The 26,338-nt window shown below is 42.5% G+C and overlaps 4 protein-coding genes across 6 annotated transcripts; 2 read left to right on the top strand and 2 right to left on the bottom strand.

The window, feature by feature from the left end:
* Positions 1-644: 644 nt before the first annotated feature.
* Positions 645-6,153, top strand: taf5 (TAF5 RNA polymerase II, TATA box binding protein (TBP)-associated factor). Its single transcript, XM_051383955.1, has 11 exons — positions 645-1,063; positions 1,697-1,925; positions 2,051-2,366; positions 2,462-2,625; positions 3,474-3,609; positions 3,735-3,855; positions 3,961-4,090; positions 4,319-4,483; positions 4,606-4,783; positions 5,174-5,351; positions 5,544-6,153. The coding sequence occupies exons 1-11, from the start codon at positions 649-651 to the stop codon at positions 5,756-5,758; spliced, it is 2,247 nt and encodes a 748-aa protein (XP_051239915.1). The 5' UTR covers positions 645-648; the 3' UTR covers positions 5,759-6,153.
* On the bottom strand, positions 6,147-7,675 carry atp5md (ATP synthase membrane subunit k). The gene is made up of 4 exons (XM_051383958.1): positions 7,519-7,675; positions 6,581-6,685; positions 6,383-6,476; positions 6,147-6,276 (listed from the first exon to the last, which is right to left on the bottom strand). Exons 2-3 carry the CDS (start codon positions 6,665-6,667, stop codon positions 6,384-6,386), a joined length of 180 nt encoding a protein of 59 aa, XP_051239918.1. The 5' UTR covers positions 6,668-6,685; positions 7,519-7,675; the 3' UTR covers positions 6,147-6,276; position 6,383.
* Positions 7,676-7,722: 47 nt separating this feature from the next.
* Positions 7,723-20,462, top strand: pdcd11 (programmed cell death 11). Of its 3 annotated transcripts, none has more exons than XM_051383953.1 (36): positions 7,723-7,784; positions 8,314-8,455; positions 8,669-8,815; positions 8,991-9,155; positions 9,411-9,572; positions 9,660-9,780; positions 9,958-10,133; positions 10,350-10,457; positions 10,672-10,884; positions 11,006-11,130; positions 11,230-11,290; positions 11,578-11,724; positions 11,865-12,116; positions 12,246-12,371; positions 12,462-12,656; positions 12,810-12,980; positions 13,082-13,295; positions 13,457-13,606; positions 13,765-13,877; positions 14,071-14,570; positions 14,763-14,825; positions 15,008-15,104; positions 15,257-15,346; positions 15,695-15,797; positions 15,949-16,126; positions 16,354-16,410; positions 16,518-16,640; positions 16,764-16,886; positions 17,092-17,257; positions 17,542-17,685; positions 17,814-17,960; positions 18,114-18,367; positions 18,826-18,994; positions 19,142-19,295; positions 19,501-19,666; positions 19,820-20,462. In XM_051383953.1, exons 2-36 carry the CDS (start codon positions 8,354-8,356, stop codon positions 19,989-19,991), a joined length of 5,454 nt encoding a protein of 1,817 aa, XP_051239913.1. In that variant the 5' UTR covers positions 7,723-7,784; positions 8,314-8,353; the 3' UTR covers positions 19,992-20,462. The 3 variants fall into 3 exon arrangements, with proteins under 3 accessions (XP_051239913.1, XP_051239914.1, XP_051239912.1); XM_051383954.1 differs by having other exon boundaries at positions 7,743-7,818; positions 17,817-17,960; XM_051383952.1 differs by having other exon boundaries at positions 7,743-7,818.
* On the bottom strand, positions 20,455-25,906 carry zgc:175214 (uncharacterized protein LOC557610 homolog). Its single transcript, XM_051383957.1, has 6 exons — positions 25,757-25,906; positions 24,026-24,179; positions 23,018-23,060; positions 22,460-22,501; positions 21,760-21,842; positions 20,455-21,352 (listed from the first exon to the last, which is right to left on the bottom strand). The coding sequence occupies exons 1-6, from the start codon at positions 25,779-25,781 to the stop codon at positions 21,232-21,234; spliced, it is 468 nt and encodes a 155-aa protein (XP_051239917.1). The 5' UTR covers positions 25,782-25,906; the 3' UTR covers positions 20,455-21,231.
* Positions 25,907-26,338: the final 432 nt, after the last annotated feature.

Below are 26,338 nucleotides of genomic sequence, written 5' to 3'. Positions count from 1 at the left end.
AGGCATCACCATGGCCTCTGGGAATTTATGATTTATTTTATTTGCTTACTTTTCATAGACACAATAATCAAATAATCGATCATGAAAATAATCCTTTGTTGTAGCTCTATGTATTTGTTTTTACATTGTCCAATCAGGTTGGGACTATCTAGACTGGGTGGGGATTGTGTGGGACCAAAGTGCCACCACCTGGTACAAAATGGTAAATGGCGATCTAAATTATAAATATATATAAAAAAATGCCATCCAGTTTAAATTACAGACACAAAATGATGTATGAATGGAACTTAATTTCTTATATTAAAATGATAAATACTGCTCAAAGTACAGTTTACCTGAGACAAAACAGAATAAAAGGGACAACAGTTACAATAGGTATGAATGGTAAACATGCTGATTAATTGATTTATTGGAGGAGGAACATTTAATCTGTTGATCGTCAAATTATATGTGATGAATTTAGTTTTAGTCCAATTTATTAAAAACAAACCAGTTTCCATTGGGGTACAGATGTTGCTGTCGAGGGAGGCGGGACTTGTGTGCCACACGGGATGACGCTGCAACGATAAGCGCCAATCAGGTGACCTGATCTTGCACGGTTAACGTTTTCCGTTTTTAAACCTCGCACATGCGCATTTCATTTTTAAAATGGCGGCCGTGCAGGGTGGTCTGGTCGAAGCGGTTGAAGAAAAAGACATAAAGACAGAACCATCAAACGATGGCGGTGGAAATAATAATGCTAGCGACGGCAGACTGCTCTCTACGTCCCCGGGCTCCAGTGCGTCGGCTGGAAGCAATAAAAGTGCGACGGGAGCCCCGGAGGACCAGCAGACGCTGCTGGCGGTCCTACAATTCCTCAGAAAGAACAAACTCAACGAGTCCGTCGAAATTTTGCGTCGTGAAGCGGGATTACCGGAGGATTTGTTGGATCCAAAGGGAGGCGATTCCTCAGGGGCAGGCTCGGGTGGTGCTGCCGGCAGTGTGGACCTAGAAGGGGATGCGAGCTCTCTTCTCAGCCGGGTGACTGTCTCAGCCTCCGCTGGAGCTCAGGCGCCAACCAAAGGTGGAAGCAGGCTACTGTTATTGTAATGTGGGAAACTGTTGTACAGTGAAGTTACTATAACATCACCTGCGAGTTAGACTAAAGTGTTTCCTCCGTGGAGAACTGTCATATTATTACAATAGAATGACTACAATTGTACTTCCCCATTCATATTAGCGAGTAACTATTATGTACTGCACTTGAAGGTACTAAAACACTCTGTGCTTTCCATAACAATGGCAAGAAAGATTGACAGAGTACTTTACTTAGTGGTTTAGTCAAGGTACTATGTTGTCATGGAGTTGGATTAGTTATAGGGATGTAACTAATGATGATTTTCATTATTGATGAATCTGTAGATCATTTTCTTGATTAATCGATTAGTTGTTTGGTCAATGAAATGTCAGAAAACGGTGAAAAAGGTTGAACACTATTTCAAGGTGACATCCTCAGATGTCTTGTTTCGTCCACAATCAAAGACATTCAGTTAACTGTTGTTGCAGCTCTAGCTGTCATCGTGTTATTTCTTTGAAGTGTAAAAGTTTTATGTTAATACGCTGTGTTATTTTTATTCTTTACCTAAATGACCATTAAGCTGTAACTGTCCAATATCAGCTGAATGCATATCAACCACATGCGTCTTTTTTTCAACAGCTCCTGGTGAGGATCAGCCAGACGTCAACGTGGTGCTGTCAGCTTACAGCCAGCAAGGAGACCCTGCTCTGTATGGGGTTTACTACAGCGGCCTGAAGAGGTTCATAGAATCGGTTTTGGACTGTCATCGAGCAGAGCTGTCGCAGGTCTTCTACCCGCTGTTTGTCCACATGTATCTGGAGCTGGTGTACAACAATCACGAAAATGAGGCCAAGGTGTTCTTTGACAAGTGAGTTTCCTTGACTTATTGTATTTCCTTCCAACTATAAACGGCTTACTTGATTTTATTTAAAGTACCACTAAATCCCGGGCCACTTGAATAACCCGTACCGCATTCGTTTCCCTCCATCCCAGGTTCAGCGGGGATCAAGAGTGCTACTATGAGGATGACTTGCGAATTTTGTCCAGCCTGACCAAGAAGGAGCACATGAGAGGCAACGAGACCCTGCTGGACTTCCGCACCAGCAAGTTTGTGCTGCGTATCTCCCGTGACTCTTACCAGCTGCTGAAGAGGCACCTGCAGGAGCGTCAGAACAACCAGATCTGGAATATCATCCAAGAGCACCTCTACATTGACATCTTTGATGGCATGCCCCGCAGCAAGGGCCAGATTGACGCCATGTCTGGCAGCTTGGCAGGAGAGGCCAAGCGAGAGGCCAATAAGGCTAAGGTTGGATTTATACAAAGGCTTAAATGATCCAATCTGTGTTTTCTTCTTGACTTTGAATTCATGACATGTTGTCGTTTTATTATCTTTCCATAAAGGTTTACTATGGACTGCTGAAGGAACCAGAAATCGAGCTGCCTCTAGATGACGAAGACGAGGAGGCAGAGAATGAGGAGGGGAAACCCAAGAAGAAGAAACCCAAGAAGGACAGCATGGGCTCCAAGAGCAAGAAGCAGGATCCTAATGCACCTTCACAGACTAGGTAGATACACCGGTATATACTGGACTGCTGGTGCCTCGTTTTGTCTCAGTCAGCTGACTCTCGTATGACCAGACCAGTACGATTCATTAGAAGCTGCATTTCAGTTGAAAATCCCACATTTAGTCATAGCAACGCAGGTGTTATATATCTTGTAAAATCAATATTAAGTAAAATGAGTAAAGGGATGAGTTCTGATGTTGGCAACTGACTGACTTTGCATGCAACCATACACATACTGCTCATGAATCAAAAGGTTTAATTAGAAGGAAATGACTAATCCACAAACAGTACAAAAGTTCATGGTGTTGTAGCCTCATACATTTCCTTGTGAGCTCTTTTTGAAAAAGGCAATATTCCTACTAAGCTGTTTACATGGCCAGTAAAAAGGAATATTCCACCTGTTTACATGCATCTGTGCGTGCTCTAATTGATGTGACTGTTAATGAAGTACTATACGTCCTACGGTGGAATTGACCTCCTTTCAGTCTTCCCTTTTCCTCCTTTTTAAACTGCAGTCATCTTGCTCCAGTGGTAAAAGTGGAACAGCTTTTGTGCATGGATCTCTACTCCAGTGTGTCATAAAACCCAAATGAGATGCATATTTCAAATGCTCTGTATACACATCTAAAGAATGCTCCTAAAACGTGAATAATATTGGTAATATCGGCATATCCCACGTGTCTTAGTCAATAAATGCTACATTAGGAATGGGGCCTAATTAGGAATATCCAAACGGAATATGCTGTTTATATAACCCATATCAAATGCAGAATATTGTAATTTTTTATAACAATAGTGGAAAATGTGTGCGTAAACGTAGTCAGTGACGGTTGTTTCTTGTTGTTCAGGATACCTCTTCCAGAACTAAAGGATTCAGACAAGTTGGACAAGATCATGTACATGAAGGAGGCCACCAAGAGGATTCGCCTGGCACCAGATAACCTCCCCTCCATCTGCTTCTACTCTTTTCTCAACGCTTACCAGGTAGTGATTCATAACTGCAGCAATTCACTGTACGTCACAACATGTTGAACATTTAAGCAAGTGGTAGAGACTGCACAGTTGAACAGAAGAATCATTTCTAAGTGTTTGCCCCTTCTGCCCTGCAGGGTCTGACTGCAGTGGACTTCACAGATGACTCCAGCCTGATTGCAGGGGGCTTCGCTGACTCAACGGTACGGGTGTGGAGCGTCACGCCGAAAAAGCTCCGCAAGGTCAAGTCTGCAGCAGGTACAGTGTTTGACAACGACCACTGATGAATGACCTACAACCTTGCTTGATTTTATTCTGACTTTCTCTACCTTAAATAACCCCCCCCCCCTTCTCTCACTCTAGATTTGAATATGATTGACAAAGAGTCAGATGACGTGCTGGAGAGGATCATGGATGAGAAGACGGCCAGTGAGTCAAAGATCCTCTACGGACACAGTGGGCCGGTGTATGGCATCAGCTTCAGCCCAGACAGGTATAAAGCATTTCATTGGCAACATTTAATCAATTACATTATAATGTCTGCCTACGCACTCATTAATACATTTAACCTAGAATAAACATTTCCTTTCTTTTATTTTAAATAATTAAGCAAGTAGAAGGGGGTGTTGATGAAGAGTGGAGAGATAAGACTACCCCTCGTGTCTGTGCATTTAAACGTAACTCCGGTGATTCCTGTTGACCTTCCTGTTTTGCCTTTCAGAAACTACTTGTTGTCAAGTTCTGAAGACGGTACAGTCAGGCTTTGGAGTCTCCAAACATTTACTTGTCTTGTGGGCTACAAAGGACACAACTACCCAGTGTGGGACACCCAGTTTTCCCACCATGGGTACTATTTTATCTCCGGGGGTCACGACAGAGTCGCCCGGTAAGGAAATGCATAGCTCAACTGAGTAGTATTCTCCTGTAACTCAGAGGTAAACAACATACTGCCAATACACAGCCGGTCTGACTACAGATATGTTATTGGTCTGTGTTTTCTCCCAACAGCCTGTGGGCAACAGATCACTACCAGCCTCTACGGATTTTCTCTGGTCACCTAGCTGATGTCACTTGCACCCGCTTCCACCCCAACTCCAATTATGTTGTCACAGGGTCGTCTGATCGCACCATCCGGCTCTGGGACGTCCTGAACGGAAACTGCGTCCGCATCTTCACTGGTCACAAGGTCAGACGAGTCAGCAGAGCGGTACCCTGATCTGTGGTCTCCCATTCAGTAGAAAATCCTTGTTATAGGGCTGAGCATCAGTTAGCACACATTGTCAGGAGGGTCATCTTATGAACAAAGACAAATTTCAAACCAGGCTGCTGTTCCCCCACAAGTTGTGAAAAGTCATGTGATTCCTATTGAACACCAACATTAAGGTGATGCAAATTAAATAACTTGCATTACAAAAACGTTAACTATATTACTATAATATACTGTAGGTTTAGAGAATTATCTATACACCCAGAGTTAAAGATGCTTAAGATTCAAAGATTTATGGCACAGCACAGCTGGCAGAATTGACTGCTGCAGAGATGACCACTGAGCCAGTCTTTTCACTGTATCTTTCAGGGTCCTATCCACGCGCTGGCTTTCTCTCCCAATGGGAAGTTCTTGGCTTCAGGAGCCACTGATGGCAGAGTTCTTCTGTGGGACATTGGTCATGGGCTGATGATTGGAGAGCTAAAAGGCCACACAGATACCATCTACTCCCTCAAGTTCAGCAGAGACGGCGAGATCCTTGCCTCTGGTGGGTGAACTACATCTCTTAATTTTACATCATTTAACTGAATGCATTTGGAGCCAGATGTGTTCAACTTTAGCTACAGGAGACCATACCCCTGTAATCTTTATCTGTGTGTTTCAATGTGTTGATATTCAGATTTGAGGGGAGTCTTTGCTGTGACACTCGCAGTGACGTTTCTTCTTATTCTTTCTTTAGGCTCCATGGACAACACAGTTCGTCTGTGGGATGCTTTGAAAGCCTTTGATGATGTAGAGACTGATGATTTCACAGCAGCTACAGGACACGTCCATCTACAAGATAACTCCCAGGAGCTTCTATTGGGCACCTACATGTCTAAATCCACACCCGTTATACACCTTCACTTCACTCGTAGGAACCTGCTGCTGGCCGCTGGGGCCTACAATCCATGAGACATTATTGAATTATGAGAAAATAATCTATAGAAACTTGAAATGAGACACACATCTGATCCCCAAGCTCCATAAGTAACTGGAGGTTCTTGGTGCAGTGGGAAACAAACAACTGTATTATCAACAAATCACCTCTGGTGAACCTCTAGCTGTGAATGAAGATTAAATGTAGGTTATTAAACTCCTGTTCTGGCCCTCAGGCCCCAAATCAAGCTGACCTATATCCCCTATATCCCCTTGCCTGAGAAAAGTGCCATTGTTGATTGAGGACTTTTTTTTTTTTTTTTTTTAAATCACTGCCATGTTTACAGCTTTTTTTTTAACACGTGGCTGACATTTCTGTATTATAATTCTTTTATACTGGTGTGCACTGTAAATAAAACAAGTGTTTTCTATGTTTTGAGCACAAATGTTCTTTATTGTTAACATAGGGATACCAAACAGTAATAGTTTATTACAAGCATGTCCAGCTGCTTCCTCCACTCCCAGCTGTTAGAGATGATGGTCAAAATGGACACCTGGAAGGACACAATAAAGGGCCTTAAGTTAATTGGATTGAGCAATACTTAACAAAAGAACATAGACTTGGAAACTAATAGGATAAAGACACTTCAATGCACTTACATTATGACTTTTCTGCGACGGCGGCCTGCTTCTTGGGCTTCAACTTGAAGAAAAGGCCAATGCCTAACAGGCTGGCATATGTGAGCAAAACACACTAAAAAAGAAAAAAAAAAAATGATGAGAAACTCAAAGAGGTAACAGAGTTTTAACTGTCAAATATGAAAATGCAGTTTGATAGTGAAGCTGCACACAACTCACATTCCTCCTTCCTGTGATTGTGTATGCATTGAAGTACTTGGCAATACCAGTGAACTGGTGCTGGGATCCAGCGTCGTGTCCTCCCATGATGGATTGTTAATGGTCCTACCACAAGGAGAATGAAGGTGATTGATTAATAATATTAGTACATGAGCAAGTTCATTTTTGACCTTGGAAACTAGTATGTGTGACCAAAACTAAATATCATGCTGAAACTATTGATCGACAGAAAATGAGTTGACAAGTCTATCAAATTCCTGATAGGTCGTTTTCGTAGCATTTTCTGATTGCAGCTTGTTCAATGTTTGCAGATTCAATTAGTAATTTAAATATTAAGAGTTGATACTAATCCCACAACATAGATTATTAAAATTAGTCAAACATTTCATAAAATTACAACTAGCTAAGTTACATTTTGACAGGAGCAAGTGTGGGAAAAGTAAGTTAGATGGTGAAATAAACAAGGAGCTCTTCAGAAGGTGCCTACTTTATTTTGGCACATGAAAAACCACCTTATTTGCAACTTTAAATGAGTTACTGAATCAATTTATTTGCGTTATTGCGTTAGACAATGTGCAGCTTTAACGATGAGTTAGCTTGGACATGCTAATGTTACCTAACGACAGATCTAAATATGAGAACAAGCTCAACAACAACACTCCAGTATAATGGTGTTTACTGACAACTCAAACCCTCTAACAGAGCACATCTCATTCAGACTGACATTGGTTGCAAAGCCTGTTCGCTGGCACATTGTACAGCAAGTGCACGTTAGCCTGCTCAGTTAGCCTGCCAGCTAATTCAACTTTCAGACCTTAAGTTAAACATGACATTGTCACAGAGGTGCTTTAACTATAACATGAGTACTACTCTGCGCCTTTGAACCCAAAGTAAATGGCTTTATTTCTTACTAAATATGTGAACGTTATCTGTCTTACCTTTAGCTCACGACCCCTGTACAAGCGGAATAAGACAAGTGCCCTTCAGCAGAGGCCGCGATGCTAAATTCACAAGGAAATCCCGCCCACTCAAGGTGGGTTCCTATAGGTCTAAAATAATGTCACTCAAAGTTAGGGTCTCCACTATCCACTGAATGGCTAAAGATGGGATCAATCATTTTCCTCGTCTGTGATTGGACAAAGAACGACCCGCCCACATGAGTTTTTCTTCCGGGTTGGGATCATGGCGTGCTGCTGAACAACATGTGAGTTTTCGTCTCCTGAAGCCGGAGATTTAATGTAAGGAAACATTGTGTGATAACCACCGAAAGAACAGTTCAGTGTATGTTTACATCAAAGGCAGGGTTGTCTCTACTGAAATAGTTATTTTATCTGCTGGCAAACTTACTCTTTAGGGTAATAGGATACAGGTAGCTAATGTTGTCTCGTGCATGTCGAGGGGTAACATTGTGCACATTTGTATTGCAACTGATCCAAATGTACCACTTTAAATTGCTCCAGCTGGTATAAATAGTTATATGTGCTTGTGATGAATCAAAACAATGCCTGAGTAGAAAGCTTCTGTTTGTGGCTCTCATCATTGTTTTCATATTTGTGACTTAACATTGTGTTAATAGTGAACAAAGGATGATTTAGTTACATGAGATACACAAAGTGGGTCTGATTATTGGCTACATCCATTTGTCGCTTAGTATAATGTAACTTTCTGTATGATCAGCAGGTTAAGAGGTTTTGAAATGATCTGTTTATTGACAGTGACTTTGGTTTTCTTAGACATCTGAAACAGCATCAAACATTTAAAACAGCATCAAACATGGCATCATTGGAGGAGGACTTCCCCCGAGGGGGGACGGCAAAGAAGCCCACTGAGAGTAAAATAGCGGTGCAGCGGACAGAGGTGGACAACTTGTTCCAGGTAGAGCTACCCTCTTTTCTATCTTTCTGTATCCATCCTACTGTGAGTGATCCATACTTGTATGACTATCCCCAGAGAGAAGATTATGTGGTAATCGTTCTTTCACATGGGCCGTCTTTCCTTTCACACACTCTGTAGTTTGGCTTATATTTTGTATACTTACAAATCAGTGTCATCATCCGCAGATAGCAGTAGCTTGCTTTTCTCTTGCAGTCAAATGAACAAGCAGAAACCAAGAAAAGAAAGGGGGCCGTCAAGGATGATGGCAAGAAGCTCAAGAAGTCAAAGACGGCCAAAGAAAAAGGAGCCGGTTTGACGCTGAATGCAGCTGCCAAGTGTGTGGAGATTCTACATATCAAGGTAAAACATTCGTCAAGAGACCAGTGTGTGTGTTTATAATTAGCTAAACATTTTAAGTAACTTCTTTTTCTGAGGAAAATTATTTTCGCTACTATGAATCAAAAGGGTATGTCAGCATAGCATCTGACTTGATTTTGTGTGTGTGTGTGTGTGTGTGTTTTTGTGGATTTTGCAGAATGTGAAGGAGGGTATGCTGATGCTGGGTTGTGTGAAGGAGGTAACAGACTTTGAGGTGTCAGTCAGCCTGCCGTGTGGCCTGCAAGGCTTCCTCAGCATCAAGAACATCTGTGACTCGTATGCCAAGCTGCTCAGCGAGCAACTGGATTCAGCTGATACAGAGGTAGGCCCGATTTAAATATACTGTCAGAAATGATGCATGAGTCCAAACTGCCTGTACCATCGTTGGATGATTTGCTGAAAAATCTGGCTTCAGTTTTACGCCGGTTTTATTGCATCTGTGGAGTCTAGAATCAGTCTCATTACATCTACATTAGAGTAAAGATTATACATTAAACCTATTTATGTCAAGAGTTTACTCTCATCCCAGGATATTTTGTGATATTTAAAAGGTGAATCTTGTATTTTTAAATCACAGGAGATCTTCTCACTGCCACACCTCTTCTACCCTGGCATGGTGTTGAGGTTTGTGGTTGCCAAGTTGGATGTAACCAAAGGAGGCTCTCTCAGCATCCAGCTGTCAGTCAATCCAAAGCTGGTCAACAAAGCTCTCACCTCAAGCTCTCTGAAAGCTGGCATGGTGAGTCCTTAATGAGCAAAAATAAAATTACATACAGATTTTCTTTTTCTATCTAACAATTTTTAGAATTATTTTGTGACAACTCAGGTCTTGAGTGGATGTGTGGAGAGTGTGGAGGACCATGGCTACATAGTCGACATTGGCATTAGTGGAACCAAAGCCTTCCTGCCCAAGGAAGCGGCAAAAGACAAACCTAACAACCCGGAAGGTATGACAAAGTATTTTAGACCACCTGTCATTTACTGAGGAAATGAGAAATCAGAGTAGGGGTTTGCCTCGTCTGGAGCGTGCCTCTCCAGCTTTCATCAAACACGTTCAGAAAGTGAGGGATTGGAAAGAAGTGTCAACATGTCTCTCAAGCATGTGTGTTTTCTCATGTGTCCAGAGCTGAAAGTCGGTCAGTATTTGACCTCTCTGGTGGAAGAAGTAAAGAATGATGGGCGCGTGGTCCGCCTTTCTGTCAGCCCCCCGACTGTCGCCCAGGCCTATGCTGAAACCGAGCAGGGCTGGAACCTCACTAACCTTCTGCCTGGTCTTCTGGTCAAAGCTAAGATCAAAAAGGTAAAGATAACTTTTATTTTGGTAATGTTGTTTAGCCTTTTTTTACTTTAATAATATCAATACATATTCAGTCCAATGGGGGGTGGGGGGGATTCTGTGGCAGCCTAAAACAGTTTTCTTTTATCCAGTTAAAGCTCTACTTGACCTCGATGCAGTGGCTCTAACAGCTTCAGTGGTAGCTATGTTTCATTTGAAGTCTACATGTTTGTATTGCAGGTGACCAAACATGGTCTGTTCCTGGACTTCCTGTCCTCCTTCAGTGGCCAGGTGGACTTTCTCCACATGGAGCCAGAACAGGCTTCCAGCTACACAGAGGGAACCGAGGTAAACCTGTCCTGGCACATGGATCCTTTTGGCTTATATGAGACGGTGTATCACTTTGTGTTTGTCTGTATCTGGCCACTCTAATAGTGGTATTTTTTCGATTTAGATCCACCCTATTAAAATAATCTTAAATGAAGGTGTTAAATTTGACCAGTTAATGGGTTTTCCATGTGTGTGTATTATTATATAAACCTGTTTTCATCAATCCACCCAGGTGCGAGCCTGTGTGCTCTATGTGGAGCCGTCCACCCGTCTGGTGGCCCTGAGCCTGCGCAGCTACCTCGTGCAGCCCGGAAGCAGAGTTGACCCCTCCCCTCCTGGAGATGACCGCATTGGTGAGGTGGTGAAGGACTGCAAGATGACCACAATGCACCACATGTCTGGAGCCATGTTGGAAATGCCAGACAAAGTGACAGCCTTTGTACATGTGAGTCGGAGCGATGCTTTAAATATTTAAAGTTACTTAGGATAAATGCTATAAATGCTCTCTGTAAATATTCAGCTGACTCAGCTTTGGGGTTAAAAACTTTATTTATATTTCTTGACAGAGGAACCACCTGAAGGAGCCTAAGGAGCCAGCTAATGAAAACAGAGTGTTTGCCATGCCTGAGCACACCTGCAGGATACTGGACTTCAGTCCCATGGACCAAATTTATTTTGTCAGTCTACGCAAGTATGTAGCACCTCATTTATGCATCTCATTCCCTAGTTAGCATGGACCTTACTATTCTAATTTGATATATTAACAAACCCCCTTTTGTCTTGTTTTCAGGAGTATTATTGAGAAGCCTTTTTATAGATACCACGATCTTCATGCCGGTCAGATTGTAGAGGTACGAATCCCAATCCAAGTATTAAAATCAATTGTATTTAAATTGATAGTTTGATATTTTAAAGAAATATGCCTGTTTGCTTTCTTGCTTTTAAGGGATATTAAAAGCCTAGAAGCAGCCTTGCTAACATCAGTTTAAATTCCTGTAAATGAGCCTAAAAACAAAAGGTTAAAGCTGGACACAGTTTAAGTACCCTCTCCCATTATTTTTCCTGTGTCATTCTGCTCTCGCCCTGATTCTTTGGTCTGGTTCACATTGTCTTCCTTCCATGTGTCTCTCCTTCAAAGGGGACAGTGTCAGTCCTGCTGAGTCATGGCATGGTGGTACATCTGTCTGACCACATTAAAGGCTTGGTGCCCCGGACCCACTTGTCTGATATCCTCCTGAAGAATCCAGAGAAGAAGTACGTGGAGGGCATGAAGATCAAATGTCGGGTCAGTCCAGTTCCCTACTTGAAGCCTGCCGAGAAAAAATGGAGAATCAGATCTGCAGTTTAAACTGTCTGGCAGATTTGCGAATCATCATTCATATTTGTTTTATTCCTCCGTTTGTGTGTGTGAATATCTTCCCTCAGGTGCTGTCAGTAGATGCAGAGAACAAGAAGTTGTACCTGACCAGAAAGAAGGCCCTGGTTGAGAGCTCCCTGCCATTGTTCCTCAGCTACACCGATGCCCGTCCTGGCCGCGTGTCCCACGGCTACATCGTCTGCATCAAAGACTTTGGCTGCATTGTTCGCTTCTACAACAGCGTAAAGGGTCTGGTGCCCCTCAGCGAGCTCAGTTCGGAGCCCGTCATCAGCCCTGAGGAGGTCTTCTATGTGGGGCAGGTGAGGAGTTCAATGGGTGCATGGACACAGAGGATCATGTTTAATCATAGTTTAAAATGATCTGCTTACTGGTTCTTTGGTGTCTTTGACTGCCTTTTTTAAAGTTTTTTGTTTTCATTTATTATCCAGGTGTTAAAGGCTAAGGTTCTTCACTGTAACCCCGATAAGGCGAAGATGGTGCTGTCATTCAAGTCCACAGTGGAGAGAGACACTGAGGAAGCCGCCAAGCCCCAGTTTGACTGTGAGGTGGGGAAGGTAGGTTAAAGACCTCATGCCTCTCGCTCTTTTTTCTAATATCTCAATGTATCACATTTTGACCTCAACATGTGTATATTTATGACGCAGAGGCTGGAGGCCAAGGTGCTGAAAAAGTCACTCAACGGCCTGGAGGTGGCCATCCTCCCTGATGAGATCCGTGCTGTGCTACCCACGATGCACCTTTCAGATCACATGTCCAACTGCCCTTTGCTGTGGGAGAGCCTGCAGGAGGGAGACAACATCTCAAACCTCATCTGCTTCAACCAGAACAAACAAAATATTGTATCCTTTTTATAAAGAGTCTGTAGATTGTGTGTGAATCTGTAAATATTTTTACTGGTCTTTGATGCTTATCAGGAAGCAAATTCTCATATTTCCTAATTCTGAAAAGCAGGAAAGTTGTTTCTGTTTTCCTTAGCTTCTCTTCTATTAAAGACTCTCACCAAGAAACCAATAGTGAGGTGGTCATTGGAGGAAGGAGTGGTTGCCAAGGACTTCTCCGAAATCACAGTTGGAATGCAGCTGATTGGCTGGATCAAGAACATCATGTCCTACGGTGTCTTTGTAGAGTTCCCATATGGTCTTGTTGGTCTCGCACCCAAGTCGGTAAGTACAGGGCTTCATGTTGTATCTTCTAACCTGAAAAGCTCTTCTTCTAAGTATTTATTTCCAGATTAAAATGCTTCCTCTCCTCTGCTTTTCTGTAGGCCATGACCGACAAGTTTGTCAGCGATACGGCAGCTGCCTTCCAGCTGGGCCAGACGGTGATTGCTAAAGTGACCAACCTGGATGAGGAAAAGCGGCGTTTCCTGATCACGCTGAAGATCTCGGAGGTTGTGACTCCGGACAGTGATGCTCAGACCAGACTCATTAGTGGTCTGCAGGAGAGAAGGGTTGTGAATGAAATGTTAGCTATGAGAGGTATGATTGCATTGTTCTGTCCCACTCTCTAAGTTTATCTTCTCATAACCACAAACATTTAAAAAAATTAGTTAGTTTAGTTTCAATCAAAATGTTACTTTTAGATTCTTGAATTCTTCATTTGTGTCTAAACCTCTCATTATCTCTGCCTTCACCCTCAGATAACAGTGACCTTCGCCAGCAGCTGTCTGCTCTGTCTGTGGGTCAGAAGCTGAAGCTGACTGTAGATGCTGCAAAGGACAGCGGTGCCACCTTTAAGTCTGATGATCTGGCCGGAGCAACCATACTGGCCACCAAGCACCATGTCATGGGTATGTATTTAACCAGAAAGATAAACATTTGTGTAGAAAATTCTGAGTAGTTCCAGTCCTCCATGATGATAACCACAGTCTTTGCCACTGCCTACCAGTGTGTGTCACAACTCTAGAGATGTAATAAACACATTTTCTGTGGGCTGCAATGTTTCCAGGTGTTAACTTGACCCCAGGACAAAAAGTTACTGCAGTCATCCTCCATGTTGATATCCTGTCAACCTGTGTCCATGTGTCCATCCTTTCCAAGCTGGTTGCAAAGAAGAAATCTGTGAGTATTACTTTTCTCAATGCCATTTTGTGCTGAACACATATTTCCCAACACTGTTCTTTCTGGAGCAGCCTGATGTCTCACGTTTTCACACAAATATAGATGGTTGAGTCAGATCATAATATAAATTCAGATCATTATCAGTTCATGTAGTTACTGACTTAATAATCTCTTTTCATTGGTATTTTCACAGTTAACTGAAGGATCAAAGTACACAGCGATGGTGCAGCACGTCGACAAAGACTTCGCTGTCATCTCACTGGATGACACGGCACAGCTGACTGTGATCCAAACTAACAGCCACCTGAACGAGGTATTTCTGTCTGAGTCAGAGAGGCTGAAGGCGGGGATGTGTTTGGCTGCTGAGGTTATAGAACCCAGCTGTCAAGAGATGCAGGGGCTCCCTCTAGTGTCGTGGCAGCGCTGCGCACCAAAACGAGCGCGCACAACCTCAGAAAATCAGACGTCCTCCAAGGGCCACCGCTTCGGTGATATCGTGCAGGGTAAAGTGCGGACAGTGAAGCCGACCTGCATTCAGGTCATACTCGAGGATGGCAGCGTGGGCAGCGTGCACGTGTCTGAGGTGGTGGAGGTCGCTGAAGTGTGTCAGGGATTCTTCCCCACATCCTACGTTAAAGTGGGCAGCATGGTCACTGCCAGGGTTATTGGAGGACGGGAAGCATCCAGTCACAGGTACATACGGAAGGAAGAATCCACATTTCTTATCGCAAGTTCCTTCTTTTCTCATGTTGTTTTTATTCCATTCTTAATCATAAAGCCAGTGTTGAAGTGTACAGATAATTGTGATGTATTTTCTACATTTTCTATGTATTTTTTTGTTGAATTGTATTGAACTTAAAATTAATCTCAACTCTCTTATTTCAGATTCTTGCCCTTCTCCCATCCCAAATTTACGTACACCATTCCCGAGCTCACACTTATACCCAGGTAATTTTAATTATCATGTCAACATTATAATAATATACAGGTCAATACCCTTAATATTATATAATCCTAAAGTAAATGATGAACTTTACAGTGTTCTTCTTTTCCAACCCGTCATCCCGACTCCAACACATTTTGTGGTTTGTTTTGTTATTTATTTGTTTCCGTTGCTTTTTCTTTTTCAGTAAACTGGATAAGAGTGCAGATTTCAAAGCAGTGACGCCAAAAGAAAAACTCAACAGCTATAAGGTCGGGGAAGAACTGACATGCTTTGTATCAAAGGTGAGTTTGCAAAATCAGCTTGCAGTAACTTGCTCTTTTTCTTCCTGGCGCTTTCCACAAAATGTACCTTCTGATCATAAGTTGACAAATAAAAAAATCAATCGAAAACAAAGCCACTGTCGAAGGTTTTCAGCGTGTTCATGTTTCTACAGTTTCATCCAGAGAAGAAGTCGTTGGAGGTTACCACTGATCCTTGTCTTACTGGGACAGTTGAACTGCTGGCTATGATCACTGATCCAAAAGTAAGTTTGTTGGGGGTTTTATTCATATAATATATTCCACTCATACAAATGGAAAATAACAATTAATTTAAACAATGAAATATGTAGTCATGGTTTTCACTGTGATCAAAGGAAACAACATTTCACATTCTCTCTAACAAAGAGAATTAGAGAAGAGAAGATAAAAAAGAAACAGGACACAACACAAACACACAGCAACTTCAAAATGACTGCACCTCGACTGTGTTTAAAGCTGTATCCATGTCACGAACAGTTCATGTATATATTAGAAGAGCACGTGCCTGATCTTTTTTTTTTTTACATTCTGGTTATTTTAGCTTTAGAGATTTATATTCTGCTTATTTGCAGGATGCCGGCCACCCAGAGAAACTGTTCAAGCTGGGCCAGGCAGTCCGTGCCAGAGTGGTAGAAGTCAACTCCAAACCTCACCGCTTTGTGCTGTCACTCACAGGTACGAGAAGCTGTTTTCATTGTTTGCTGCTTCTCGTCATCTCATTTAAAATGCTTTTTCATTGTTTTACTTTTGTTTCTGTACCTATCGCTTGAGCTTGTTTATCAAAAGCAAAAACTAATTTAATTTGTGGGATCCTCTTCTTTCCCAGGTGTCCATAAACTGGAGACAGGCAGTGTTACTTTGGGGATGGTGACTAATATTCTGCCACAAGTTGGCCTCATAGTCAAACTTCCCTTTGGGGGCACAGGGACTGTTGCTGTCACTGACCTGGCTGATGCCTACAGGCCAAAACCCCTGGATGGGTTCAGCAAGGATCAGCTGCTCAGGTCAGTGAATGCACCAGTGACCTTTTTAGCTGAAATGCCTTTTGATATGTACTGCACATAGTCTATTAGGCCAATTTCTGCCTTGTTTTATTTCAGTTACAAACTGTGATGAACTTCTGTTTATTCTGTAACATTTTTGGTACCACTATCAGGCCTCAAAAACCCATTTATATAAATCTGTGAAGTTTAGATTTAGAGTGTATTTTTTGCCTCCTCTTTTGCCTCAGGTGTTTCCTTCTTGGGAATGAAAATGGAAAGTGGCAGTTGTCTCTACGTCCATCAAGGTATGAGTGAGTTTCATTAGATTTGTGAGTTTCTGTAACAAAGTCAGAGCTTTATTAGGCACATATGTTATTACAGCATGTGGTTGACTGTAACTTTGTACTTCCAGGCTGAACCCACAGCAGGTTAAGCCAGTGAAGGACGCCGAAGTTTTGTCTGTGGACAATCTGAAGGCAGGCCAGATCACCAGAGGCTACGTCAAGTCTGTAGGAGAGCAGGGGGTCTTCATCAGGTAACTCATCCAGCACTGAAATTAAGCTTTGACTTTCTTTGGCATCAGAACCGCTCCAGATTTTTCTACACATCCTCACTCATGTTCCTGAAGACCTTCTCATTTAACACATTTGTCTTCCAGGTTGTCAAGGAGCATCACAGGAAGAGCCCAACTTCAGCAGTCCTCCAAATACTTTGTCAGCAACCACAAGGTCCTCTCGGACCACCTGCCTCCCAACACCCTGCTCACTACCAAGATCCTCAGGTAAAAAACACAGATTTACATTCTGGGGTTGGAGAGTGTTTGAAAATAAAAAAAAAGAAAGAAAGGAAGAAATATTAATACGAGACACGTATTGTAATGCTAATGGTATGTCTTTATATAAGAACTTAAGGTAGCAGACATCTATTGAATCGATACTGTCATCACGTCATGTTTAGTCTGCAGCTCTTTCTATTCTGGTCCTCAGTATTGACAAAGAGGAGGAGTTGGTCAACCTTTCTCTGCTCCCAGTGGACACTGGGAAGCCGGATGTCCTTCCAGAATCTCTCAGTCTGCCGTTGCGTCTTGTCGGAGAGGAGAAGAAGAAACACGATATTCAGAAGAAGAAACGTACATTGTCTGAGAGCGAACCGGTAACCAATTCCTTTCACTCTCACATCAAACTCTCTCTCCTTCCTTCATTCCTTCCTGCTTTACATTAAGTAGGAAACACATTGTTGATGACTCACTACTCAGCCTTTTGAAGTCCTGGAAGTAATCAGTGCTCCATAGAGTACACATACATCAATGCTATCTCACTCATCAATCATTCATTATCCTTTGGTCTGACAGTAATAAATGCTCCATTGATCTTACCCCACCATTTAAAACTGCTGCGTCAAAGGACTTTATTTATATCTTGTGGTTTATTTTCCAGAAACAAGCAGAGTCGCCGGTCCCAAAGAAGAAGAAGAAAACAAAAAAAGCAAAGACTGATGGCAACGACAGCGGCGTGGAGGTGTACTTCAGAGAAGAGGAGGATCAGAAAGACGAAGAAGAACCCAAATCCGATTCTGTAAAAGTAAGCAAATATGTTGCTGCTCACCATTTAGTATTATTATTTTTTTTTAAACCTTCATACAACTCTCTGTTGATTTGGTACAGCAATATTCAGAACATGGAAAATAGATTTCACCTCTTCTCTCCCAGCAGGCGACGCACAGCTCAGGAGGTCCATCCAGGCTGCAGGTGGCAGCAGGTTTCTCCTGGGATGTGGGACTGAGCTCCCTGAAGCCTGCCTCTGCAGCGCAGGACGGGGACTCCAGTGATGGAGAGGACCAAGACGGAAGCAGCAAGGTGAGCAGACCATGAAGATACATGTTTAATCTTAGGACTGTCAAAGAAATACAACTTTCTATTATTGTTTTTTTTGTATGCAGCTCAAAGATGAGCTGTATAAGTCTTTGTAATTTATCATACTCACCACTCATCTTCTTTCCTGTCGAACAGCCGAAGCAGAAGAAGTCTCGTCATGAGCTTGAGCAAGAAAAAAAGGCAGCAGAGAAGGCCCTGGTACAGCGGGAGGCTCAGCTGATGGATCCGAGCCTGCAGCCCCAGGATGCAGCCGCCTTCGAGCGTCTGCTCCTTGCTTCACCCAACAGCTCCCTGCTTTGGCTCCAGTACATGGCTCACCATCTACAGGCTACCCAGATCGAGCAGGCCCGTGCTGTGGCCGAGAGGGCCCTTAAAACCATCTCCTTCAGGTGATTCATAGAATTACAGACAGATTTTTTTGAAGTTATTCAACTGTGGGAGTGTCATTAACATAATATATTAAAGAGGTACTGCACACGTAAACATGCTTTTTGAGTTGTAAACTAACTTGTATGATGTACTGTGATGAAACTCATTAATGCTGGATATTGACATTCTCATCTAATTTTTGAAAAGCAGCATTTCAAGGGAATGACTCAACTCGTCATCTACTGTTTTAAATCACCCTGAACCTCTCAAGGCCAATGCTGACATAGAGTCGACCGTTTGGGACTAGTTCACGTGCTGCTCTCATTTTCAAATGTACACTAATCAAGATGCATCATTCACATTCTGAGCAATTTATGTCATTGTTGTTAACCCTCTACTTGGTATTTTTGCTGTTTTGTTTTTTCCGTTTGTACAAATGGTTGTATTTGATGTAAAACCAGTCCTGTGTTGGTTCCAGGGAAGAGCAGGAGAAACTGAATGTGTGGGTGGCCCTGCTGAACCTCGAGAACATGTACGGCACAGAGGAGAGCCTAAAGAAAGTGTTTGAGCGGGCGCTGCAGTTCTGCGAGCCGATGCCTGTGTACCAGCAGCTGGCTGACATCTACGCAAAGTCCGACAAGACCAAGGTACAATCTACTGAGTGTCTAAATACCATACTTTACACATCTTGCCCATTTGTTGTGACTGATGCTAAAATACTGTGTTTTGTAGCCACTAATGTCTGCATGTCTCTCTTTCTCTGCGTTATCTGCTCTCTCTGTGTTTGTATCCAGGAGGCGGAGAGCCTGTATAAGACAATGGTGAAGCGTTTCCGTCAGAATAAGGCAGTGTGGCTGAGCTACGGCACATTCCTGCTACAGCAGGGTCAGAGTGACGCTGCCAGTGCTCTCCTGCAGAGGGCGCTGAAGAGTCTGCCCTCCAAAGAAAGTAAGATGGCCTGGTGTCCAAACATTGAAGATGTAATGTCACAAAAGAGTCTGATGTGTATTTTAAGACACCCTCTGTTGATTGTAACCAGCCAGGTCTCATCCTTTCGGCTGTGCAGTCTATGTCAGAGTGCAGACTGTTTCCCTGTCCCAGCTGTGTGTCTCCACAGGTTTTAACCTTTACGTATTGTCATGCTGTCTCCCAGGTGTGGATGTGATCGGCAAGTTTGCTCAGCTGGAGTTCCGTTATGGTGATGCAGAGAAAGGTCGCACCATGTTTGACAAAGTACTGACGAGCTACCCGAAACGTACAGACCTCTGGTCCGTCTTCATTGACCTCATGGTCAAACATGGATCACAGAAGGACGTCAGGTGAGCTTGCTCTCTTTTCTGGCTCCTCATTGACACATTTAACACATTTTGCTACATTCCTTTTAGATTCTCTGTTAATAAATAGGTAAACATACTTGCTAAGAACAAGTGAAGACTGCTTCATTTAGTTTTCCAACTTCCTGTCTCCTGCAGGGCGCTCTTTGATCGCGTGATCCACCTGAGTGTTTCAGTGAAAAAAATCAAGTTCTTCTTCAAGCGCTACTTGGAGTATGAGAAGAAACACGGCACCCCACAGAGCATCCAGGCAGTCAAAGAGAAGGCCATGGAATTTGTGGAAGCTAAAGGCACAGAGGCTGCCAACTAATGACCTAATACACAGAATAATACACACATGGTGTCTGTGCGTGGACTGCAGTTGGCTAAACTAGGCCTGAAGCCTCACACCCGAAGCCTCACACCAAGCTGGTGGCGTTGAATGTTCGCACGGATTCCTCCTCAAAATAATCAACTTCTTAGCTTGTAATATGGCTTTTTGTATTGTTGTGGACTGAGGGACTTCTGAACCTGACAGTCTGCGTTTGATGCTGTAATGTTGCAGAACACAACATTTGTAAAGTGAGTTATAATCATCTATAAATGTTAAAGACAAACTGGTATTTAACATTTCAACTTCCTTTTAGTGAATTTTGTATGAGAACTAGTGTAAGCTATGAAGAGAATAATTAATGTTATGACTGTTGGTTTATTGCATTTTTTTTAATGGATTTATAAAAGGTGTGGGAGCATTTTTTATTAATCTGGCCAGCCTTTCAATAAATCCAACACCATTACAATACATTACGTGACATTTTATTTAAAAGCAACAAATACAAAATAACAATATATAGGGACATGTTTACATACAATACATACAGGCAAGACTAGGTTTCTATCAGTCTCTTTTTAAAAGGAGAGGGCCTGGGACACAATCTGTAACAATATTGTCTACTTAAATCGTCATGGTTGTAATCCCGCTGGTCTTGGTTTCAGCCAGAGGTTGTGGCCACCCCTGACTGCTGGAGCATTTCACCTACATTGGCAGTATTGAAGATGCATGTGTGGCACAGGGTTATAGGGTGACTGACATGGTTTGTGCTGGCTGTATTGGTAACACCCCTGAGATAATAGAGGTATCCATACTGATCCTTTACTCTGATTTCCTGCTCAATGCCTGAAGTGTTGTTGGTCTCTGGCAGTGCTGCATTAGTCGTCCAGTGACAGTGGCAATGGTATCCTGCTCTCTAATGTGGCTCCTTTTTCCTGTCATGTTTTTTGGTGAACAGTGCAATATGGAAGTAGAACTAGGAGCATTTTTATGAAAAGGTCCTATTCATCCAACTGACTGATCCCTGACTGATCTGACCGATTCATTTTGGTGCTGTCAATATCCAATTTCCCACCAAGACATATTGCTCAAAGGTCAGCAGCAGGGCGGCCACTTGGGATCATTATCAACATTTCCTGTGAGATGTCTTAAAGATGACCGCTGTCCATCATCCCTAGTGTATTTAATGTGTGTTTTTTTTCTCTGTAAGGGGAGTCCGGTTTCCTCTCTCCCAGCTCCCTCACACCTCCTCTGGGTCCATTGGACCCTCAGCTCCCTGGGGAGTGTCTGTGTGGAGCCGGAGGATGGGTTTGTTACACATGGGGCACACACTGCGGATCTCCAGCCACTTAAGCAGGCACCTGACAGGACAAAACAGTAACAGTCGGCTGTTTAGATCATAAACCCTCAGAAAGAGCGAGAAAAAGCTGTACAAGGCTTACTGATAAAAGTATATTTTCAGCAATTATGGTCTATTACATTTACTTTGGAAATAATTAGCTGTTCAAATACTGGTGGTCCTGGTGTCTTTGAAATAGAAAAAAAGGATGGTCGCAGTAACTTCTTCACCAAAGGCTAGCTGGTTACGGTAAGCTCAGCTAACCATTGTCCTGGTAGCTTGTTTATTGTACAGACACGAGAATGACACCCTTCTTTTCATCTAACCCTCAGCCAGAAAGCGAATAAGTTTATTAAATTAAATTTCCCACAGTGCTAAACAGTTTATTTACACTGATCTAATTTTCATTTCCAGTTAAATAACACTCACTTCTTGTGAAATGCATGTGAGCATGGGCACACTCCCAGTTCATCTCTGGTCCTGAATTCTTCCAGACACACCGCACAGGTTTGCTACAAGAACAAAAACAATAGCAACGGTTAGTTTATGTGAGATTTTAATGTGGGCTTGTTTTTCCAAGAACATTGGCATGTGTAAATTTGAACAGTAAATTAATTTTAATTTGATGTAGATTTCGAGCGTGCCAGTGTTTTGGAAATGATGCTTTTATCTTAACTATATTTTCTAAGTAACAGACATATTCCAGCCTTCCCCTGTACAAAAACAGAGTCTGGACATTGAATTTAAAACCAAAATTACCCCTAACCACCACCGTTGCCTTGGAAAAGAAAAAGAGCTTAAAATAGAATTTTTTTATAGGAATCACAAGACAGAGAGGAGATCTTTTTATAATGCATTTTGAATGAGTTTCTGACATTTATTTAAATTGCTGCATTTGAGATACAAGATATTTTCAGGACATCTCCTCTGAGTGTGTGCAGCATGTTAATCACATCCGAGAGGAAAAATTGATTGAGTTAACCAACCGAACCCTCCCAGCTCATAATGGGTCATATGAGCTGGCACGGAAGCAGTGTGGGTGACATGAAGTGTGTACAGCTGCCAGGTTTTAACATATAGCTTTAGCACAAGTGACATGTGAAAGTCTTTTGCAGAAAGAGTAACTTACTCCTAGGAGGCTCAGTTTCTTGCTTGCTCCCTTCAGCACCACCTACAGTTGGAAAAGGGAGAGGAAGGAGAGAAGCATTGGGTCATGTGAATGATGTGTCAGCACTATTATGTTGGCAGAAAATCTATGGTGTAAAACAAACACTTCAGATGGGTTCAATGTCCTGATGTGACTGGCTTAAAAATATCTGCAAGAGCAGTGTGTACTCTTTTGTTTGTTGCATAGTTTTCCATAAAAAAAAATAAATAATAAAATCATTATGAATACAGATAACTGCAGCTGTAGCTGGAGTTCAACCTTCCCCGGAGCTAAAAACATTGTCACCAACTGTCACCACACCTACTGCACCACACTGTCACACCCTGCTACCTGCTGGGTTAACCGTTTTGAATCAGTGTAGGTAATGACACACGGATGGAGACAAGGTCATATATAAAGGGTGGTGTTAGGTTTCACAGTTGACTATAACGGTGTGAAATGCTATAGTAGTATTTATAACTTGGCTCAGAAGCTGGTGTTACATGTTCACCCACAGTGACATCTACTGCAGTAACATACCTCATTGTAGCTGAACTGCTCCCTTGTTCCTTGTTGCTTCAACCTAAGAGAGGCAGAGAGACAGCAACATCTGTAGAAGTAGAAGTGACTGTCGAAACAGCTGTAACTTAAGTCATTGGTTCCCAACCTCCAACCTCCCTCCCTCCCTTTGAAACTGAAAAGAAAAAAGCTAAATTTCTGCCTAAATGCTGTTCTTTTTTCTATTATTAATAAAAAAAACTAGTAGCACTACACTACAAGCATACATTTATAGAAAGGTGTTGGCAATTTATTGCTTGATTGATTACATTATTAAAATTGTATGTAATTTTTTAGGCCAATAATCATCAGTATTTGAGAAAAATCAGAATATGATCATTTTGATGTGTCATTGTGGTTTTTTTTTTTTTTAAGAAACAAAGACACAACATAAGCAAACATTTTGTTTTCTTTTTTCATTTAAAAGTGGTAAATATGGACTAATTGATTTTTTTGGCCACATGGGGGCAGGGCAGCCAATTGTAAATACAATACTGGCTTTATATCACCTAGTTGATATAGTGAATATGTGACCAAATACTTGCTAATTGTGTCTGTGTCCACCTGATGAATATTTCTATATTCATTGTCCTTGAAGCTCTTTTTTCAGTCTAACTAGCTCGTCAGTTAGTCAGCCGCTAACTTTATCTGTCTGCTGTTTGATGCTGGGCAGGTAGCAGTAGAGCCTTTCACTGAAAACAGTTTATATAGGCAGTATGGCACCTCTGGAGAGCAACACTCTATAAATTTGCACCATGATTGCTGTTATCATCACATATTAAGATCTTATTACCAAGGTAATTTTGATTTAATTTTAACCTGCTGTGGCACACTGTGTTGCGATGCTTGTTCAAACTGCCAAGAAGTCTCTAACTGGATCGCCCTCTTGCTGTAATGTTATGTCTCTCTTTGCACTTCCTGTTTTTTTTCCCACATTTCTCATGTAACTTTCTCCCCAGTCCATCTTCCTCTTAAACGTCCCCTACCTACCTGAAAAGGTAGCAGCAGAAGATGAGGCTGAGCATGAAGACGAAGAGGCCAATGCCCAGCACAATGACATACACATTGAGTGGGAGGTGATAGATGTCAGACGTCATGCTGCAGTAGTGTTCAGAGCGCTGAGAACCCAAACCACACAGGCATCCTGCCAGAAAGAGTTTGCAGATACAGAATATATACTTAACACATGTTTAACTGTTACATAGCAGGGTTAAGAGTCCAAATTAACAGTTTAACTAATCTTCTTCCTCTATAATTTCTTAATGTAAATGAGTAACTTTTGAGTCATTTTGTGGGGCTATCATGATTGTTAACCTCAGAACCTTTTTATTTATAGGTCTCTGTATTTTAAGTTTGTTTACGGCCTCAGTCTGTTAAAGTGCATTTTCTTCTTTAAAATAGCACGCTGCTGAAAAAAACATAATCCAGTCTTGCAACTTCATTGTTTACTTTCCCATTATAACCGCCAAAGCCAAAGATCTACAGTATGCAGTCTAAATTGGTAGGAGAAACTTTAAATGCTGCCATTTGTACAGACAGTATTTGAAAAGCAGTTAAACTCTCTCAAGATCTGTGAAAATTATTTTCCTTTGTTGAAGAAAAAGTTAGCTATGCTTATTATTTGAGGAGAGCTTGTTGATCATTAACTACGACGTGAATCTACGGCACTATCAGAGCCTTCTAGTGCCACCAGAATTTGGCTGCCAACAGACACAAAACCTGACCATATGCTTGCTTGACACTGAGTGTATGACGCTCTGGCTCATCTCCACAGAATTGATTCTGTGGAGATGAGCCAGAGCTGACAGTAAAATATTTGGTGTTCAGCGTAATAGTTGGTGTTTGTTTGGCTGCAGGTGTGTCCAGGGAGCTGCGACTGGCACTGTGGTGGCAACTGAGGCGCTCACAGGACTGTGCGTTAATTGGCTGTGAACAAGACAAACATGGAGGACAGACAGCACTTCCGCCACACCACCATCTGTTCCACAGACTCTATAGAGGTGACTGGTGGAGTGTGTGTGTGTGTGTGTGTGTGTGTGTGTGTGTGTGTGTGTGTGTGTGTGTGTGTGTGACAGCACTGGGGGATGGAAGGGTGGGGGTGTCTGTCTGCGTGTATTTGTAAGACAGCAGTGTGTGTGTTGCAGGTGGCAGGGGGTGGGGTATATTAAATAGGATGAACTCTGGGGACTAAAGGGCCATTTGGTAAAACAATAGCAGAGGAAGCCCCACTTCCATAGCCCACATGTGTTCCTATTAATTTGCAGCGGGGAGGCTCTTTGCCAGTCCATGTGTCTCTCTTTAGAGTGAATGAATGGGTACAGCTTGCACACTGTGGGGGGTATGGGGTGGATAATTTGCCATGGCTGGGGGTTGGGGGATTTACAAGGGAGGTAGTGTAGGGAAGACCTAGGGTAGCATAATGAGAGATGCAATTATGAACCAGGCATGGATGCGCTGCAGAATCAATCAACAGTAAACAAACAAGAATATCTTCAGTTTTAGTTGTCATAGTTGTCAAACAAACATGACCTTGAATGTGGCTTATTGTAAGTGAAGCCTCCACTGTCTCAGTAATTTACAGTTTCACAAGTACATCCATTATGTGGATCCCATAAGCTTGCAGCCAGCAACTTAGTACCTGAGTTTATGAGATACAAGTAAATACACGTGCTACTACCTCTTGTGTATTTGGCAGACGCCAGAAAAAATCCACTCACTTACCGTTACACCATTGGAATGGTTGCATGAAATTTGACTCCCAGGGCAGCAGCAGTATATTCAGGCCCTTTCAGGAGAAGGCTGGAGAGGGGCCAAGCTTGTGGGCTGGAGCTCCGGACACTGGATCTGTTTGGAGCCTGGATTCAGTCACCCCGAGCTGGATCGCTCTCTTGTTGGCTTGTGTCAGCTCCTCCAAAAACAACCATCAAGATTTTCAGATTTACTCAGATTCCACAAATCCTCTGGAGGTGCAGTTTTCGTTGGCTCAGCAGTCCGTGCTGCCCAGCATTCCCAAATCTGGATTAACCACTCCCTGTAAAGATTGGGAGATTTGGGACTGGGGTTTGGACTGGGACCGAAGATCTCATGTGCTCCTGGATCCCAGTGAGAATGATGTCATCACAAGAAAAAGAAGAAGAGACAAAGAAATCATGTTGAGAAGACATGATTGTTTTTCAGATGCCTCATACGATGTGTTATTCAGGAGTTGTTATTGTGAGAAGCTGAATCTCGTTCAGTCACAATGTCATAAACAACACAGGCTGCTTGGCAACAGGAAATACTTACATTTCCAGCAGAGAAAGG

The sequence above is a fragment of the Dicentrarchus labrax genome, unplaced genomic scaffold, assembly GCF_905237075.1.
Source record: "Dicentrarchus labrax unplaced genomic scaffold, dlabrax2021, whole genome shotgun sequence".
In the NCBI taxonomy this organism is placed as follows: Eukaryota; Metazoa; Chordata; class Actinopteri; family Moronidae; genus Dicentrarchus; species Dicentrarchus labrax.
This window is presented reverse-complemented; position numbering and strand designations above follow the sequence as displayed.

What these genes read in the sequence shown, in the direction of transcription:
- taf5 (XM_051383955.1), top strand. Translation starts at nt 649, where the DNA reads ATGGCGGCCGTGCAGGGTGGTCTGGTCGAAGCGGTTGAAGAAAAAGAC. An exon ending in AGCTCAGGCGCCAACCAAAG is followed by an intron (nt 1,064 to 1,696) that starts GTGGAAGCAGGC and finishes TTTTTTCAACAG; the next exon opens with CTCCTGGTGAGGATCAGCCA. An exon ending in GCCAAGGTGTTCTTTGACAA is followed by an intron (nt 1,926 to 2,050) that starts GTGAGTTTCCTT and finishes CCTCCATCCCAG; the next exon opens with GTTCAGCGGGGATCAAGAGT.
- atp5md (XM_051383958.1), bottom strand. Translation starts at nt 6,667, where the DNA reads ATGGGAGGACACGACGCTGGATCCCAGCACCAGTTCACTGGTATTGCC. An exon ending in CAATCACAGGAAGGAGGAAT is followed by an intron (nt 6,477 to 6,580) that starts GTGAGTTGTGTG and finishes TTTCTTTTTTAG; the next exon opens with TGTGTTTTGCTCACATATGC.
- pdcd11 (XM_051383953.1), top strand. Translation starts at nt 8,354, where the DNA reads ATGGCATCATTGGAGGAGGACTTCCCCCGAGGGGGGACGGCAAAGAAG. An exon ending in GAGCTCACACTTATACCCAG is followed by an intron (nt 14,826 to 15,007) that starts GTAATTTTAATT and finishes TTTCTTTTTCAG; the next exon opens with TAAACTGGATAAGAGTGCAG. An exon ending in GAGTCTGCCCTCCAAAGAAA is followed by an intron (nt 19,296 to 19,500) that starts GTAAGATGGCCT and finishes GCTGTCTCCCAG; the next exon opens with GTGTGGATGTGATCGGCAAG.
- zgc:175214 (XM_051383957.1), bottom strand. Translation starts at nt 25,781, where the DNA reads ATGCAACCATTCCAATGGTGTAACG. An exon ending in TTCTGCTGCTACCTTTTCAG is followed by an intron (nt 23,061 to 24,025) that starts GTAGGTAGGGGA and finishes TGCCTCTCTTAG; the next exon opens with GTTGAAGCAACAAGGAACAA. An exon ending in AGAAACTGAGCCTCCTAGGA is followed by an intron (nt 21,843 to 22,459) that starts GTAAGTTACTCT and finishes TTGTTCTTGTAG; the next exon opens with CAAACCTGTGCGGTGTGTCT.